Source organism: Hydra vulgaris, chromosome 06 (assembly GCF_038396675.1).
Source record: "Hydra vulgaris chromosome 06, alternate assembly HydraT2T_AEP".
Taxonomy (NCBI): Eukaryota; Metazoa; Cnidaria; class Hydrozoa; order Anthoathecata; family Hydridae; genus Hydra; species Hydra vulgaris.
In genome coordinates, this window is record NC_088925.1 from 10,214,942 (window position 1) to 10,232,420 (window position 17,479).

At 29.5% G+C, this 17,479-nt stretch overlaps 1 protein-coding gene across 1 annotated transcript; it reads right to left on the reverse strand.

Moving 5' to 3' along the window:
- Positions 1–3,637: 3,637 nt before the first annotated feature.
- LOC136081181 (uncharacterized) lies at positions 3,638–4,423 on the reverse strand. The gene has a single exon (XM_065798479.1). The coding sequence runs from the start codon at positions 4,421–4,423 to the stop codon at positions 3,638–3,640; it is 786 nt and encodes a 261-aa protein (XP_065654551.1).
- Positions 4,424–17,479: the final 13,056 nt, after the last annotated feature.

The following is a 17,479-nucleotide window of genomic DNA, read 5'->3' on the forward strand; positions in this document are numbered from 1 at the left end:
GACAATCAGACATAGATTTAAAGTTTTTTATTTTTATGAGTATCGGGAAATGATCGCTAATATCTGTCAAAAATATACCGGTTTCAAATGTCGTTTCTAAATAATTATTGATAAAAATATTGTCTATTGCTGTTGCAGAGGTTTTTGTTACTCGCGTTGGTTTATTAATAGTTGACAAGACATTAAATTTAAAAAGCATATCATAAAAAAATTTTATTTTTGGAAATTTTGTGTTAGAAAGAGCATCAAGATTTATGTCACCAGTTATATATAATGTCTTATTTTCTTTATTTATTTTCATAATCGTATTTTTGATAAAAGTTTCGAAATTTTTTATTTTTCCACTTGGTGGACGATAAACACATCCAACTAAAATGTTTCGGTATTTTTTATTAATAATTTCAATGAAAAGGCTTTCATAATTATCATTTGAAAAGCATAGTATATTTTTTATCTTGAAAGCATACTCTTCTAAGACATAAATTCCTAATTCTCCTCCTTTTTTCACATTTCCTCTTGATTGACTTATTAGTTTATAAAATGGTAATATATGATTAGAATTTAATTCAAGAGAACTTTCTGTATCATGCTAAGTCTCTGAAATAGATACGATGTCGAACGTGTAGTTTAAAATATTTAAAAATTCTTTAAGTTTATCAAAATTTTGCTGCATGCTTCTAATGTTTATGTGTAATACAGAAAATGAGCGGTGTGTTAATTAAGTTCATTTGAGTTTCTTGAAAAATATTTATATTTTCTTCTGATAGGTTATTTATAAAGATGTCCTCAAAAAAGTCTAAATTTAAATTGTGAAAATCTAATTTCTGTGGAAAAAGCGCTGCCATTTTTAAAAAATGTATAATTTAAAAACATTTAATATAATTAAAAACTAAAATACTCAAAACGCTTACCGTAAACTTTGACCATTTTTAAAACTTTTAACTAAACATCTGTAACTTTTTAACAGTTAAGTAACGTTTTACTATTTTTGTTTTATTTGTAAATGCAATCTTTCTTGCTTAAATTTTGATATGAAGTTTGTTGCAAATGCTCTTTACTATAAGTGAAAAAGAATGAAAACTACATCTTGGTAAAACACAATCAAAAACTGTAAAACAGAATGTTGTCTGGGCAAAGATAAAAATGATAGCAAATAACTCAGTTTTAGTTCTGTTTTAAAGACAAAGGTTCAGATAAAATTAAGTGAAAAGTTTTAGGCTCAAGTAACAACATTCTGGTTTTTTTACAAGGTGGTCAAAGTTACCCCGTAGGTTTATACCCTTTTGGGGTAACTTTGGCCATGTAAATAATATTCATTTTAAAGTAGTTTGATCGTTATTTATTCTAACTATAATATTTTTTTGAAGCATGTTATCCGAATTGTTTATTTTGAAAAACAGTTTTTAGCATGAATGTGTTTTAGGATTATTAAAAAAGTATATTTTCTTGTTAAACTATTTGTTGTTGTTGTTGCTAAATCATAATTTTGTTAACTTTATAACAAAATTTAGAGACTCTTATTTTTAAATTTAATTGCAATTTATTAAAATTATATTATAGTTTAATAAATTACTACATTGCAGTTTGCTTGTGTTGTTTATATTCACTTTTGTTTAAAGCATAATGCCTCGTAAATATAACAAGCATAGTGTTGAAAAACGTGCATACAACACTTCTAATACCATCCTTTTGAAAGAGTGTATGGGTGCAATTAATGAAGGTATGTCTATTCGTCAAGCCTCAAAAAGGTTTAGTATACCAAGAAGCACTATACATAATAAAATAAAGTCAAAGCATAAAAAATGCATTGGTGCACCAACCATATTTACTTATGATGAGGAGCAGTTATTTACATCTAGAATCAAGGTCATGTGTGATTGGGGATTTCCATTAAATAAACTTGATGTTAAAATGTTAGTAGCTGGTTATTTAAAATCACAAAATCGTACTGTAAAAATATTTAAAAACAATATTCCTGGTGATGATTGGGTCTCAAGTTTTATGAAACGTTCACAGTTAACCCATAGAATAGCATCAAATATTAAAAGAAAACGTGCAGCTATAAACAAAGAGCAATTAAAAATTTATTTTGACAATATTAGACTTGAGCTTGAAGGAGTTCCACCTTGTAAAATTTGGAATTATGATGAAACAAATTTGCGTGATGACCCTGGAAATAAAAAAGTTGTTATGAAGCGTGGAACTAAGTACCCTGAGAGAATAATGAATAGCAGTAAAGCTTGTTTCTCTGTAATGTTTTGTGGAAATGGTGTTGGAGAAATTCTTCCACCATACACAGTTTTTAAAAGCACACATTTATACAATTTATGGATAAAACATGGCCCAAAAAATTCTTGCTATAATAGAACCTAATCTGGCTGGTTTGATGAAGTTACTTTTGAGGATTGGTTTTTTTCAAACATTATTGCCATGCATTAAGAAACAAACTGGAAAAAAAGCATTAATAGGTGACAATCTCTCCTCCCATTTAAGTCATAAAGTTATTCATTCTTGTGAAAAATATAACATTAGATTCATATGCCTTCTGCCCAATTCAACCCATTTACTTCAACCTCTTAATGTTGCATTCTTTGCACCATTAAAAAAAGCCTGGAGAAGTATACTTCTGGGTTGGAAACTTACTTCTCGTGGTAAAAAATTTGCAACGTTACCAAAAGAAGATTTCTCTAAGTTGCTGAATGATTTAATGAATGTTCGAGAAAAAGTTTAATCAGTGGATTTAGAGCTTGTGGTTTGGTGCCATTTAATCCTAATGTTGTATATATCAAATTACCAAGTGAAAGCGCCTTAAGTCCTCGTAAAGCTTTATACCATAGCCTTTTAGACATATTAAATGAGAAAAAAAAAATGAAGGTGGTGATAAGAAAGATGTTACACAAATTAAAAATAAGAATAAAAAAAGACTTAAAATTGAACCAGGGAAATCTATTTCTGTAGAATACAATAGTGAAACAGAAACAGCATCTGAAGGTGAATCAGTCTCTATTGAATTTATGATAGATTACTGAAGAGATGCCTAAATTTTTTTTAAAAAAACAGAGTTTATGTTACAAATTGTTTTTTATGTTACAAATTGTTTATGTTACAAATTGTCGCAATTTGTGTTACAAGTTGTGTTATACAAGTTTTGTTATAAATTGAAATAAGTTGTGTTACAAAGAGTTTATGTTACAAATTGTTTGTACTTATTTTTTGCTTTTTCTGACATTTAATAAAAAAATAATTGAAAAATAAATAAATTATTTTAGCTAATATGTTTCTTTAATACTGTTTATATTTATTTTTATTGTCCCTTTTTTAATTTCTTGACATATTTTAGGTATCCCTTTTTGAAATAAAAGTTACTGTAAGTTTAAATTACATTAAATGTGGTTAATAACACTTAATTTACATCCGGTGCTAAAAAAACAATTTACTATGACAAAGTTACCCCATTGCCGGGTAACATTGACCACCTCATTATTTCCATAAAATCTTGGATTTGGTGAATATAATGAATACGCCATTTTACTAATTAAATGATATTAGTAATGCACAACTTTTAGCATCAAAATAGTTTTGGGAAAATATTCATTTTTTTCAAAAAGTTATCTTCTTTATCAAAATTGGTACAAAGTTACCCCGGTTTACGGTACTCGTTTACGCATGTCGGAATAACATCTGTGTTGCGGGTGTTTTCTCGAAATTCGTGAACAATAAGTTTGTTGTAAACAACTTTTGCAAAATAGCCATTTTGACGATGTATCTTCGCCTGATCAAAAAGTTCCTTTCGAATTTTTCGCGTGGTAAAACTAAAATCTTCGTTTAGAAAGATATTAGTTCCTTTTAATTTTGTTGCTCTTTCCAAAATTGTTTTTTTGTCCTCGTAATCCCGGAGCTTCAAGACAATTGTTCGCTCTCGTTTATCATTAGCTACTCCCACTCGATGAGCCCGATCAATTATACTATCTTTTTCAATACCAAGATTATCTTTAAATAGTTGCTTTACCTTTTTTTTTGTGTTTTCCCAATTCTTTTCTTCGTTATTTTCAACGACCCCGTCAATTCTTAAATTGTTTCTTCTGTTACGGTCTTCAATATCAACGCTTTTTAATTTTAACTCAATATTGTCAGAAGATATTTTACCCTGCATTTTTCGTACATTTGATAAATCGTCGTGAACTTTATTAATCTTTTCCTCAACTGCTCTAGCTTTATCGTTGAATACATCGCCAACAAAATTTAATCCAGATTTCATTTCGTCGAGTTCTCGCCGAACTTCTTTAAAACTAGATTGAAAGTTATCAAACCTCTCATTTATGTTCGATAATGCTTCATGAAAAAAAGACAAAATTGTTTCTTTTTGAATATTTAGTACCTCTCTCATCATAGCAATCGAAACTAACTCTTCTGATTTAGACATATCAATTTTTATTTAACGAATTTAAAAAATTCCAAAAAATATTTAACTGTAAGAAAACGCGTCTGTTCACCACGATGTTCGCCACGCAAAAAAAAGTCCAAAGTCTATACGACATAGTCCAACGTCTTCTTTATTTATTAATTTGATAGTGAATCTAATATACATAGGTCCACTAGTACTCAAATTTCTGCACCGTCAAAACAACCCATTGTAGAATCAAAGCAGTCGTGTACTAAGTTTTTTTTCATGTTTCGTTGTTAAAAAATAGCAAGGACTTTCTGCAGTAGCAAGGACTTTGTAATGACTCTGATGTTCTCTTCGCCATAACTTGAAAATTGAAATTGACAATAATAAATAAAAAAGACGTTGGACTAATGTGACGATGGTCTGATGCTACTTCGTGAAAAAACTGGATCACAAATTGATAGCATACGAAAAAACACAATTAGAGTTATAAAAATGATCGGTTTTAAAATAGAGATCCAAACAAACCTACCCGCAGTCAACTTCATAGATGTATCCTTGAACTTAGAAAAAAACTCCTACCTACCTTTCAAAAAACCAAATGAAAATCTACGTTGCATCCGCACTAATCCCAACCATCCTCCGCAAATAATAAAGCAAATCCCCATTTCTATTTACGACAGATTATCACAGAATTCCTCAAATGAAAAACATTTAATTTATCTATTCCAGAATACGAAGATGAATTAAGAATAAATGACTTCATTTGTTTTAATTTAAAGTAAAACCCCCAAAAAAGAGAAAAAAGAAAAGAAAAAGAAATATAATATGGTGCAAGCCCACGTATAGTAAAAGTGTTTCTACCAATGTTGGACATATCTTCCTTAATTTAATTGACAAACATTTTCCAACATCCCACCCCCTAAGTAAACCATTCAATCGAAATACCATCAAAGTGAGTTACAGCTGTACCAAAAATATTGAAAGAATAATAAAAAACCACTACAAGAAAATCAGTTCAGAAAGACCAAAATAATACCCACCCTGTAATTGCATAAATAAAGAAAACTCTCCTATAATAAGAAAATGTAGAGCCTCTAATGTTATTTATAAATGTATAGTATCCCCTCCTAACACTCCAGAATATATTGGCCTAGCTGAAGGTGAATGGAAAAAAAGATAGACTAACCACAAACACTCTTTCACAAAAAAAAGCTGAAAAATTCAACCACCCTTTCAAAGTTTATATGGCAGATAAAAGAAAACTTAAAAATAACACCCAAATTAACCTGGTCAATAATTAAACGAGTCCCCGCCTACAGCAACATAACAAAAAAATGCTTGCTTTGCCTTCATGATAAACTTCGCATAATATCATACCAAGGTATGTAAGAATAATTAAATAAAAAAACAGAAATAATATCTAAGTGCTGTCACAAAAATAAGTTCTTGCTTGACAATCACGAGCCCAAAGATTATAAAACCAAACCACGCTCGCAAATAGTAACAGTTTTATAATTGTTTTTGGACGTCACGTTGTTTTTTAAGAGTATATTTTTTTTACGAAAAAAACAATGTATTTTTTACCTGATGATTGCAAAACGCATGAACACTTTTATTAGTAAAAATCATGTTGTTATTTTTATTTAATCTCGTCTAAAAACCAAGTTATACAATATTATAAGTTATACAATATTATAAGTTATACAATATTATAAGTTATACAATATTATAAGTTATACAATATTATAAGTTATACAATACTTTTGATTTGCTCTCTTCTACTAAGTTTTTATGATTTATTGATTCGTTTCTAGCTAAAAAACAATTATTAACATTTTAACTTATTAATATCATTAAAATGTCTGCTGCAATAACAGCTACAACAATACAACATTTATAATACAACAACAATAACAGCAACAACAATACATCATATTAAACTATACTATTAAAATATTTTGCCAGAGAAACTTGGTGATATAATAATTTCTTGAAGCTGAACTGTTAACTGCCCAAAAAGATCATGTGATCTATCACCATTGAATTTCATTTTAAGGGGTTTAATGAAAAGCAAAGTATACGCTAATAATCCTCAAACCATTCAACATCTGAGAGAAAACATAATCGAGCAAATTACTCAAATTGAACCACAGTTATGTCATCATGCGGTGAAAAACTTTATGAAAAAGTTTAAGGTCTGCAGAGCTGATAGATGTGGTCACATATTTGACATTCTCTTCCATTATTAAATCCAAAAATTGTTAACTTCCATACACGGAGCATTTTTATCAGCACAAAGTAATACGTTGTATCTAACTTTTGTTATATCCAACAATTTGAAAAACTCACCTTTATACAATTTGACAATTTTTTTTTTTGTTTATTTTCGATAAGAATTGTTTCTAAACTTATTCCAGGTAGATAAAATTTTAACTGACAGCATTTTTTGATATATGACAACAGAGTTCTTAAATAAAGCATTGGATTTAGACCATTTACAACTAGATACCTCTGAGATTTCTTTTACAGATAAATGAGCTCTATTCTAATTTACTCCTAACAAGGCTGCCCAAGGCAACCACTATTAAACTAAGAGCTATAAGAAAACAAAGATTAGAGTTAAAGTGCAAGAAAATGATTGACAGAAGATTGTACAGCTGTAAAGAAAAAAACTGTAGGTTGTGTGAGTCAGGAAAACTTAAAGAAGGGAGAGAGGTAAAGTGCAAGGAAAAAAACTAGACGAACAAAAGTTTTTATAGCATGCGGGGACATATATTTAGTAAAATAATGAGGCTTTGCTGAACAATGAGTCAAGTAAAAATTAGTTTTGGTTGATGAAACTGAGAGATAATAGTTGTTTGAACAGCGACTATGGCAGTATTTGTAGAAAAAGAGAGAGATGCAACTTTACAATGATGGGAAAGTGGCTCAAGCTTGGTAGATAAAGCAGGTCAAACTACGTCTACAATGCGTTGTGATTATTATTAAAGGAATGTCAACAGTATTACGATAGTTGTTTGCAGTAGGCAACTAAGTTTTGTTGGAGTTGAAATTCACAAGCCACTACAAAGCTGTTACAGAAGCGAGATCAGATTTAAGATCGGCTGTCTATTCTAAGCAATGGAAATATAAATACTTTTTGTCAAAACAGGAGTCTAAAGTTGCGTTGTCACCAAATAGAGCCTTTTTAGATGAAAGATTGTCAAGAAGATCATTGATGTAAATAAGAAACAACTCAGGACAAAGGATAAAACCTTGAGTTACCACAGAAGATGCTGGAAATAAAGATAAGTGTTGGCCTTCAAGGATAACTTTAACAAAGTGGTTAGAAAAAATAACTTAATGCTCTTAAATGTTTCATAGTACATAATAAAAAATAAGCTTACAGAGAAAACGAGCATGCTAAACTTCATCAAAAGCTTTAAATATGTCAAGAGCAATAGCCCTTACCTCGCCGCCTCCATCTAATGCACGGTAGAATCTTTTAGTTACATCAGTTAGCAAACCAGCTGTAGAACGAGAAGATCGAAAAACGTATTGATTATCAGAGATTAAGTTATTAGACTCAAGATGGGATGTAGAAATTTGTTACTGTTAGAAAATTATTATTGACTGTAAAACAATTACAGTATAATATTACAAAATAAATTAACCAAATTAAACATAAACTAATTATCGTAGACTTTTGACTCATCGACTTCTAAATATCTCTACTACCAATACTAAGAAAATACCAAGAACTAAAAAATTTTGCTCTATGTTTCAAAGTTAAATAATCATGCTCTATGTTTCAAAGTTAAATTGTTATGCTCTATGTTTCAAAGTTAAATAATTATGCTCCGTGTTTCACAGATTACAATTTTGAGTTGTTTCTAAATTTTTCAGGTTGATAATTACATTAAAAAATATATTAAATTTTTTTTTTTATGTAAAAATATTGCTTTACTAAACCAAAATCATTATAGATTATTCCCTAAAAGTTGTTTTCAACGAAAATTTAGTACGAAACATCCTAATGTACAATCAGCAGTGATTAATAATAGCGTTCAAGAATTCGTATATTATCTATCATTTATCTTTTGAGCAGACAATCTATTAAATCTATTAAATCGCTATAAATAAACTTTCCGTATTAGTGATTTAAAGTATTGTCTTCTATTGCAAGCACTGGGTTGCATTACAGAACCAAACTTTACAAGCAACTGTATTAGTCTTTAGAATACGTCGTTTTGAGGTGAAAATAGTTTATCTAAAACCCATCTAATATCCTTATTGTTTCTAATATCCTTATTGTTTCTAATATCCTTATTGTTTCTATTATCCTTATTGTTTCTAATATCCTTATTGTTTAAAGGTAGGTAAAGAAAAAAATAATCAAAGAAAAACTATAACAAGCTCTCTCTTTTTCTATAAATTTAATTTTTCCCTAAAAATTCACTTATAAACTTAATAATATAACTAAATATACTTCATATGAAAAACACTAATTTTAGTTTTGATTTCTTATCAAAAGATTCACAACAAAACATTATAATTAGAGTAGTCTTTGGTAATTTTAACAGAAAATAATTTATTTAAATACAATGGGGCTACTTTACTTCATTTTCATTATTGTTTTAAATTGGTGCAAAGTATCTCTTGTGAGATGGTTACTTTTCGCTACCCAATAAAATATTTTTAATATATATTTAATTAAATACCAAAAATAACAAAGACCCTGAAAATTGAGTTAAGTAACACTATTTTAAAAGAGTACAAACTTTTCTTTTCATTACCAAATATAAAAAAGGAAAAAAACAATAAAATTTATCAACAACTAATGTAAATTTAAATAAAATTATGTAAAATTTTTGATTATCCAATAAAAAAACCACTTCAATTTTATTAAAAGTGAATGTTTATTCATATTCTGTACCAGTACACAATTCTGGCACTAAGAAAATGTTTATATCGCTCAAAATTTTAAGGTAGCTACTTCCACATTCTAAAAAAAAAACCGTTATATACAACCCAGGAAAAAAGTTTTATAGAATTTCTATAAACTTTTGGAACATATGGTCTATAGAAATTCTTATAGAATTTTATAAAATTTCTATAGAATCTCTGTTAATTTCTATAGAAGTTCCAAAAGAACTTTTTTTTCTACTTTTTATTTTATAGAAAATAAAGTTTTATAGCAATTTCTATATAAATTAATAGACATTCTATAGAAATTTTATAGAATTCTATAGAATTTCTATGGACCATATGTTCCAAAAGTTTATAAAAATTCTATAGAACTTTTTTTCCTGGGAACAAACTACATCTGCCGCTATTGCACCAACGGGTTTTCCGTTATGTTAACGGATTGAAGTTCGTCGATATTAGTCCGTTGAAATTACGGATTTATTCCGCTCGTGCAACTAACAATCCGTTAAAATAAAGGAATTATTACACTAGGCGGCTTTTGCTGTTTTGGTAAAATAAAGAATTTAATACGTCATCGTATTGAATAATTTATAATTTCCTTAATAGGAACCAAGCCAGATAGAATAGAGATTTCATTACAAAATAGTCCATATTTTTAATATATAGATTATTTTATCATAATATTCAACATCTGATGCAAGCAGTACTACTTATACAAACAAACATGATTGGGAGAAATTTTTTAGCAAGCTTTAAAAACGCTTTAACTTTTAAATTGAAAACTAATTAAATATTTATAATAATTTAATTCAATATAGAAACTTTCAATTACAATAAAAATTAAAAAATTTAAATAAAAATATAAAAAGTTTTTTAATATATATATTATAAGTACAGTTATTACATTCAAAAATTTTCAAGGTTAAAAATTATTTATATAAAAAACACAAACATGTATACAATTGTTACTATACTAGGTTTTAATTTTTAATACTGTTGTAATTTCGTGTGTGTGCACGAAGTTACAACAGTATTAAAATTCTTTAAAGATAAACAAACCTTCAAACACAATAAAGAAAATATTGAATATAAATGATATACCATAACATAAAATGAAAGTAAATTTTTACTAATAACCCTGTAAGAAACATTTGTTGCTAATTCTTTTTTTCTAATAAAAGTTATGTTCTTTTATTCTTTAAAAGTTCTACATTTCGATGTATTAAACAAAAATTAAATGCGCTACGAAAGATGACCTTACCTGCTAACTAAAATGTTCTAAAATTTTTACACACATCAGTAGTTGTCAAGAATAAAAGAAAAAAAAGTCTTTCAACTTTTTATTTAATAATAATAAACAGGTTAAAAGTATTAATATTAGAATTTAAATTTGATACCTCATTCCTGAATGCCACATGTCAAAAGTAGCAAGTTCTATAGAAATATCAACAAACAATAAACTTCGTTGCAACATAAAAAAAAAAAAAGTAAAAAAAAAAAGCTTTACAACTAATTTAAACTTACAGTGCACAGTGGACCAGAATTCACTTTTACTGGACGAAATTCATAACTAATTTAATAATAGGGTTATACTCACTAAAATTAGCATGCGTACTAATATGATGACTGCTTTTTATGAAGGTAAAAATTTTTTATTTCGTTGCTATGGATATCTTAATTTTGCTTAGCAACAACCTTTTTTTGGTATTTGCAGATATTTTACAAGTGCTATATTCACTATATTTGGCACGAGTACCAATATGAGATCGTGCTTCTTATAAAAGTGATAATTTTTTTATATTTAGTCTATGGATACTTATAATGCTTAGTTAATAGATTTTCCTTAGCTACAAAAGGGTAAATTGATTCTTGAATAAATTTTATTGATTTTTCGACCCACCTATATTGAATAACAATTAAGTATTTAGGTAAAGAATGTTTTAGCAATAATAAAAGCAAAAAACAGCGTAAGAAAATATTTTCAATTTCAAGTTATATCAAAAATTTATTAAACAATAATATCGTTTGAAGATTGTTTAAGTAGTTTTTAAAACATATGAAGGAAACATTTTATAATTTGTTCGGTGTGATGTTGATTAACGCAGTGATGAAAGAACAGGATCAGTGGACACTAGGAGTCTGTCGATCAGATTAGTATTTGTTGCTCTTTTGGATGTTTTTTCGGCTGAAATTTTTGCGGTAAGATTTCAAGTCTCGATTTCTAGCCTCTTGAGCTTTCTCTGACATAAGTCCGATGAGTAATGTAAGGCTTTCAATTATTTCATGTCCATGTATTAATACTTTGTGCACAGATTGAGCTTTTAATACCATGGATAAGGGGACATATATAGTCTAACAGTGTTAAAACAATAATCCTTGAATCTTAAGCAGTCTATTTCATATCCTGGAGAGAGAGTGTTACCAAGACAATGGAAAATTTGAATATAAGATTTTGGTCTATACCCAGAAGTTCAGCTATTTTTTATATGCTGGAAAAGCACGCCTTGAAGTATTGTCAACGTTGCTTGTTCTAGAACCACTACTTTTAGGAAAATCAACAACAAGTACCTTTTGTTCATAAAATCAGTTTGAATCTTTTGTTTAGCAACAGATGCCTTTTCTTTGTGTTCTTCAAATCTTGCTTGCCACTTCCTTGTTTTTTTTTTATATACAATGCGCAAAATTATCTCAAAAAATTAAAACCATGCATGAAAAGACCATATTTGAACTCTCTGTTGATATAATCTATACTAACGGTATCAAGACTATTCATATTTTTTGGAGAGAAACCACACACGCATTGGTATAAGTTGGTTTTTTCAGATAATATCGTTTAAACCTTCCCATCAATTATTGTAAATTCAATAATACAATTCACTTCGATAGTAGATCCACAAACCTCTAATAAAATCACACCCAAGCTTTCTATTTCACTTTTAACGTACCGATCTTTTTTGATCACAGATTTGTTGGATTCCGTTTTGTATGCAAATCTTATGGGTCTACAATAGGCTGTGGATAAAGACTTTTGATTTCTCCAAATTAGCACCTTTTTGTTGATGATGTTAAATCCAGTCAAATCCAATGGGACTAGACAAGTTATAAATTTTTTTTTTTAAACACCTTTGTTTCCAACAAGGCTACAAGCAATCACTAATTAGAGTTGAAAGTTACTAGAAGAGAAAAGATGAAGATTGTACAGCAAGATAACAATTGACAGACGACTTATAGGATTGCAAATTATATGAATCAGGAAAGCAAGATGAAGGAAGCAAATTCTAAAGAACTGATGTTCGAGGAAAAAAACTAGACAAATAAAAGTTTTTGGAGCACTTAGAAACAGTCAAAAAGGATGAGACTTAATTGAATGATGAGTACCACGAGAATGAATTTTAGTAGATGGCACAAGAGACGCTAGCTCTTTAGAGCAGTGCCCATTATAGTATTTGTAGAAAAGAGAAAGAGAAGCAACATTACAACGATGTGATAATGGTTGGAAGTTGGCTGCAAGAGCAAGTTCAACTATGTTTACAATGCGCTTTTGCACCTTGTCTAAAAGAGAAAAGGCATCATTGAAAGATCCGCCCCAGATATGGCAACAGTATTCCATACAAGGCCGGATTTGAGATTTATAGAGACAGAGAATAGAATACGAAGTAAAAAAGTGTCGAGCTCGATAAAGATATGCAACCTTAAAAGATGCTAATTTTACAACGAACTTAATATATAGTTTCCAAAACAGATCGGAAGTAAGAGTTAATCCTAGAAGATGAAGAGTGGCTGACTCATCGAGTACATTACCGTTCATAAATATAGGAAGATCTAAATTATTGCGATAACGATTGGCTGAAAAAAATTGAGTCTTATCTGAATTGAAGTTCATCAGCCACTGTGAGCCCCATGCAGTAGCAGAAGTGAGATCCTTTTCAAGCTCAAATGCCCCTTCCAAGCAATCAGAGGGTGTTGGTTTCTTATCACGATAAGAATAAATGGTAGTATCATCAGCAAACAATGCCACCTTAGATGTGAGAATATATGGAAGATTGGTAATGTAAATTAAAAAGATTATAGGGCCAAGGATTAAACGATGAGGAACCCCTGAAGTTACAGAATAAGAAGAAGAGTGCTGTGCATTGAAGACAACTTTTATACTACGATTGGAAAGAAAAGATTCAATAACTTTAAAGATGTTACCAGATACATCGTAAGAAAAAAGCTTATGGAGAAGACCAGTATGCCAAACTTTATCAAAAGCTTTAGAAATGTAAAAAGCAATAGCTTTAACCTCTCCACCTCTATTTATTGCACGATAAAACCTATCGATTATTACTGTTAGCAAATCAGTTGAATAGCCTTGAGAGTATAGACGACAGCTCCGGAGAACACTTCTGCAAGACTATAACAGGTATGTTGTCCGCGCCACAAGCCGAAGAAGAGTCTAAACAGTAAATCACTTTATATACAGAAGCTGGAGTGATATGAATGTCAAGCAATGGATTAACCTGTTTGTTGGCTATATCAAGTAAAACGCAACTAATGGAATCAAGAGATGATATTGATGAAAAGTTCTTAGCAAACAATTCAGCTTTGTCTTTAAGTGAGGTGACAAAGTCTGAACCATTCAAGAGAGGTGGAATAACAGATATGTCCTTATTATTGATACTATTAAAGATTCTCCAGAAGTCGCGAGAGCCTAATGTTTGTGATGAAATACGAGATTTCATGACCTGAGAGTAGCGGGCTTTAGCGTTAGACAAAACCTTTTTATAATAGTTTCTAGCAGTAATAAACAGACGTCTGTATTCTGGAGAATTGTTTTGCTGATAGATATGGAAGTGACTGTTTTTTGATTGGCAATCGCAGCAGCACAATGTGAGGAAAACTATGAAGGAGAGTGAGGCTTGACCTGAAATAGTCGAGAGGGAATAAAAGATTCTATGTCTGCCTGAATCCACGATGTTATGTAAAAAGCACATTTGTTGACAGGAAAACGAAAGATTTCTACCCAAGGACCATCACGAAGAAAATTACGGAAAGAGTCCCAGTCAGCTATGATAGAGGGATTCAGATGATGAAGAAGAATGAGATATTAGTTTTAGAGAGATCAAACTGTGATCAGAAGCAACTAGGGGGTAAATGGGGAGAAACTGAGCACTGACTAAGATCAGAAACAAGACATAAGTCGAGAAGAAAAGGTAAATGATTTCGGTTGTCTGGAAGCGAGTTGGAAAGTTGACTATTTGAGTTACAGATTGAGAAAGACAACAGTTATAAGTTTTAATGCCAGCAGAGTCATTGACACTAGAGCCATGTCATTCGGTGTGATGAGCATTAAAGTCACCGACAACAACAATATTAGCTAATGGTTAAAGAAAAAGAGCTTGGTTAATTTGATCAGAAATAACATCAAAAAGAGTGCAGCCTTGAGATAAAGGAGAGCAATATAGAACAAAGAGAAATGTGATAGAGTGAAATGGTGCTAAACGAAAGCACATAAAAGATTTGTCTGTAGATTCAAACCTAGTTTCACGACAAATGGATGAATTCTTACGAATATAAATGCTCAGGCCAAGCATGTGACTATTGGAGTCTTTACGAATTAAAGGAAGATAACCATCAACACTACGATCACAAGATGAGACAGCTGAACTTAAATTAGTCTGACAAAGAGCAAGTAGGTCTGGTAAACTTTGCAAGAGATAAGACTCAACAGAAGAAAAATTACTTCGAAGTCCACGAATATTAGTGAATGATAGGTTTAGAGAACTTGGTGATGACAATGGTTTTTTGTGTTTTTAAGTTTTTGGTACTTTATTCATTTTTAAATTTGTTAAAGAACTTGACTCAAAGCATAGATAGTACTCAGTACACTGTTTAATAGCCCAAGCAATTGCCTTATTACTATTAATAAACCCTAAGCCGCAACAAAGGGCTCCAAATGTAGCCTTAGCAATACACACCAAAAGTACAAACAGATACACCATCCATGCGCAACATGGCACTGTTAGTACTCTGATATTTTTCAGCTGTTGATGGACTCAGCCTCTCTGAGAGCTACCACAGAGTTCGGGAAACCTGACTACCAGCCGGCCTCATAACCATAAAACTGAATTTTAGAGCTAAACCCTCATTAGGAGATAATAGAATGAGTTGCCTAGTCGCAAAAACAGAGACCCAAGCAAAACCCATGCATTGAGTTAAGAAGATCCAGCATTCAACATCCTAAACTGGAAACAATGTATTAAAAATACTTATTTAAAATACAATTTAATTGAAAAAAGCAATCCGTTGCTTTTTCTAACGGATTGTTTTTAGAGTGTGTCTTTAAATGTTTCCAGCTTATCTGACCTTTTATAAAAACTTTTAGTAACCCTATTGAATGATGATAGTCTTGCTATTTTTTTTGAGTGTGCAAAAAATTCTTTTTCAGAACCAGCTCTCCTATTATGTCAAAGGAACTAGTTACATGTTCTGATATTTTTTTCTTATAAATGTTTTACGAATTTCTGACGTCTGGGAATGTTTTGAGAATTTTTTTTGCAAATTTCATATTGTACCTCTTTTAGCATGTTTATTATAATATTGAATTGGCTATTACTATATTTTTATTATTATATTATATGTACACCTCAACACTAAACATCTTAGGTCGACCTGCTGCTCTATGACCATTTTTCAGTCAATAATTTCCACTTAAAGTGAAAATTGGAATTTTATATTTCTTCCAAGTATCAGAAAGAGTGAGTGTTTTGCTTTGCACTGAATAAACAGCTTTTTGCAGATCGTCTTTATTTTAACAACTGTATGCTTTAAATACTTTGCCATTCTTGACACATCTATTGCTTCTAATATATATATATATATATATATATATATACAAAATTTTACGTTCACGGTTAAAACAGACTATTTAGAATTTCCAAATAACCCTATATATGCATTTGAAATAGCCCTATTGTATATTTAAAATATTTTATGAAATATTTATGAAACATTTTAAAAACAATGCCAAATTTAAAATGTCGCATTGTTATGTAATTCTATTAAATGTTCTTTAAAATATTACTGTTTTTTTATTTATTGTTTAAGAATAAAGTTAGTCTACTTTTTTTTTCAAATATAAAATACGATTATTTTACACGCAAGTTTACACGCAATACGATTATTTTACACGCAAGTTTTAACCCAATACGGATAAAACCTCGTTTTTTATTTTAACAGCAGACAGGTAGTTTAACAAAAATACTGTAAAAGTATTTAATCTAAAAAGTATTTATATATAGCATTAGTATATATATAAGTATTTATATTTCATTATATTTATATACAGTTCAAGCAAAAAATTTACTATTTCCAAAAAGTTTCTTACTTTCCAAACAGTCCGATTCACAGTAAATCACTTTGCGTAAAAATGAGTAAATAACACGGTAAATAACAAGTGTAAGTAACCACAAATTTAAAAGCTTTTCAATTATTATTTATTTTATGATTAATTTTTATTACTTTTAGTAATAAAAATGAACTGTATGAAGATAGTTTACTAATAGTATGATTTTATTTTAAACTTTTTAGTTAACTAAGTTTACTAAAAGTTTACTAATAAATTAGTAATAAGATTTTTTATAACTTTGTTATAAAGTTAGTTCCACATTTTTGAAATTATTAAAATTAAAAAAAATGTATTTAATAATATATATATGCTCAAAAACGTTTTATCTGTAAAAAACTGTCCTTTAGAATCCTGATATTTTTTAAACAGGTTTTCTTTTTTTTAAATTAAAAAAGGTTTTTTTTGGTGCAAATTTGTCAAACACAGTTTTTTTTAATAAATTTTTTTGACTTGTGTTTTTTGAAAAGGGGTGGTAAAGAATGTTGTTGTGTTTTAGAATTCGGATATTTTGAAACATGCATATCGGTAAAATCTTCTTCTTTTAAAGTATCTATGTGATTAAGCTCGTTGTGAGAGACCGTAAATCGCTGCGATATTTGTAAACGAGTATTTTTAGAAAAATGTTCAAAATCTTGATTTGAAGATTCGTTTGAAACTTTATAGATGTTTTCCGAATTCGGGTGGTTGATTGGTTTTGCAGGAGACAGATGAGGAAAAAAATTTTTTTTAATGCAGTTCTTCTTTCTTACCAAGAAGTTTTTTGATTCCAAATCCATGGGATATTGCGGTAT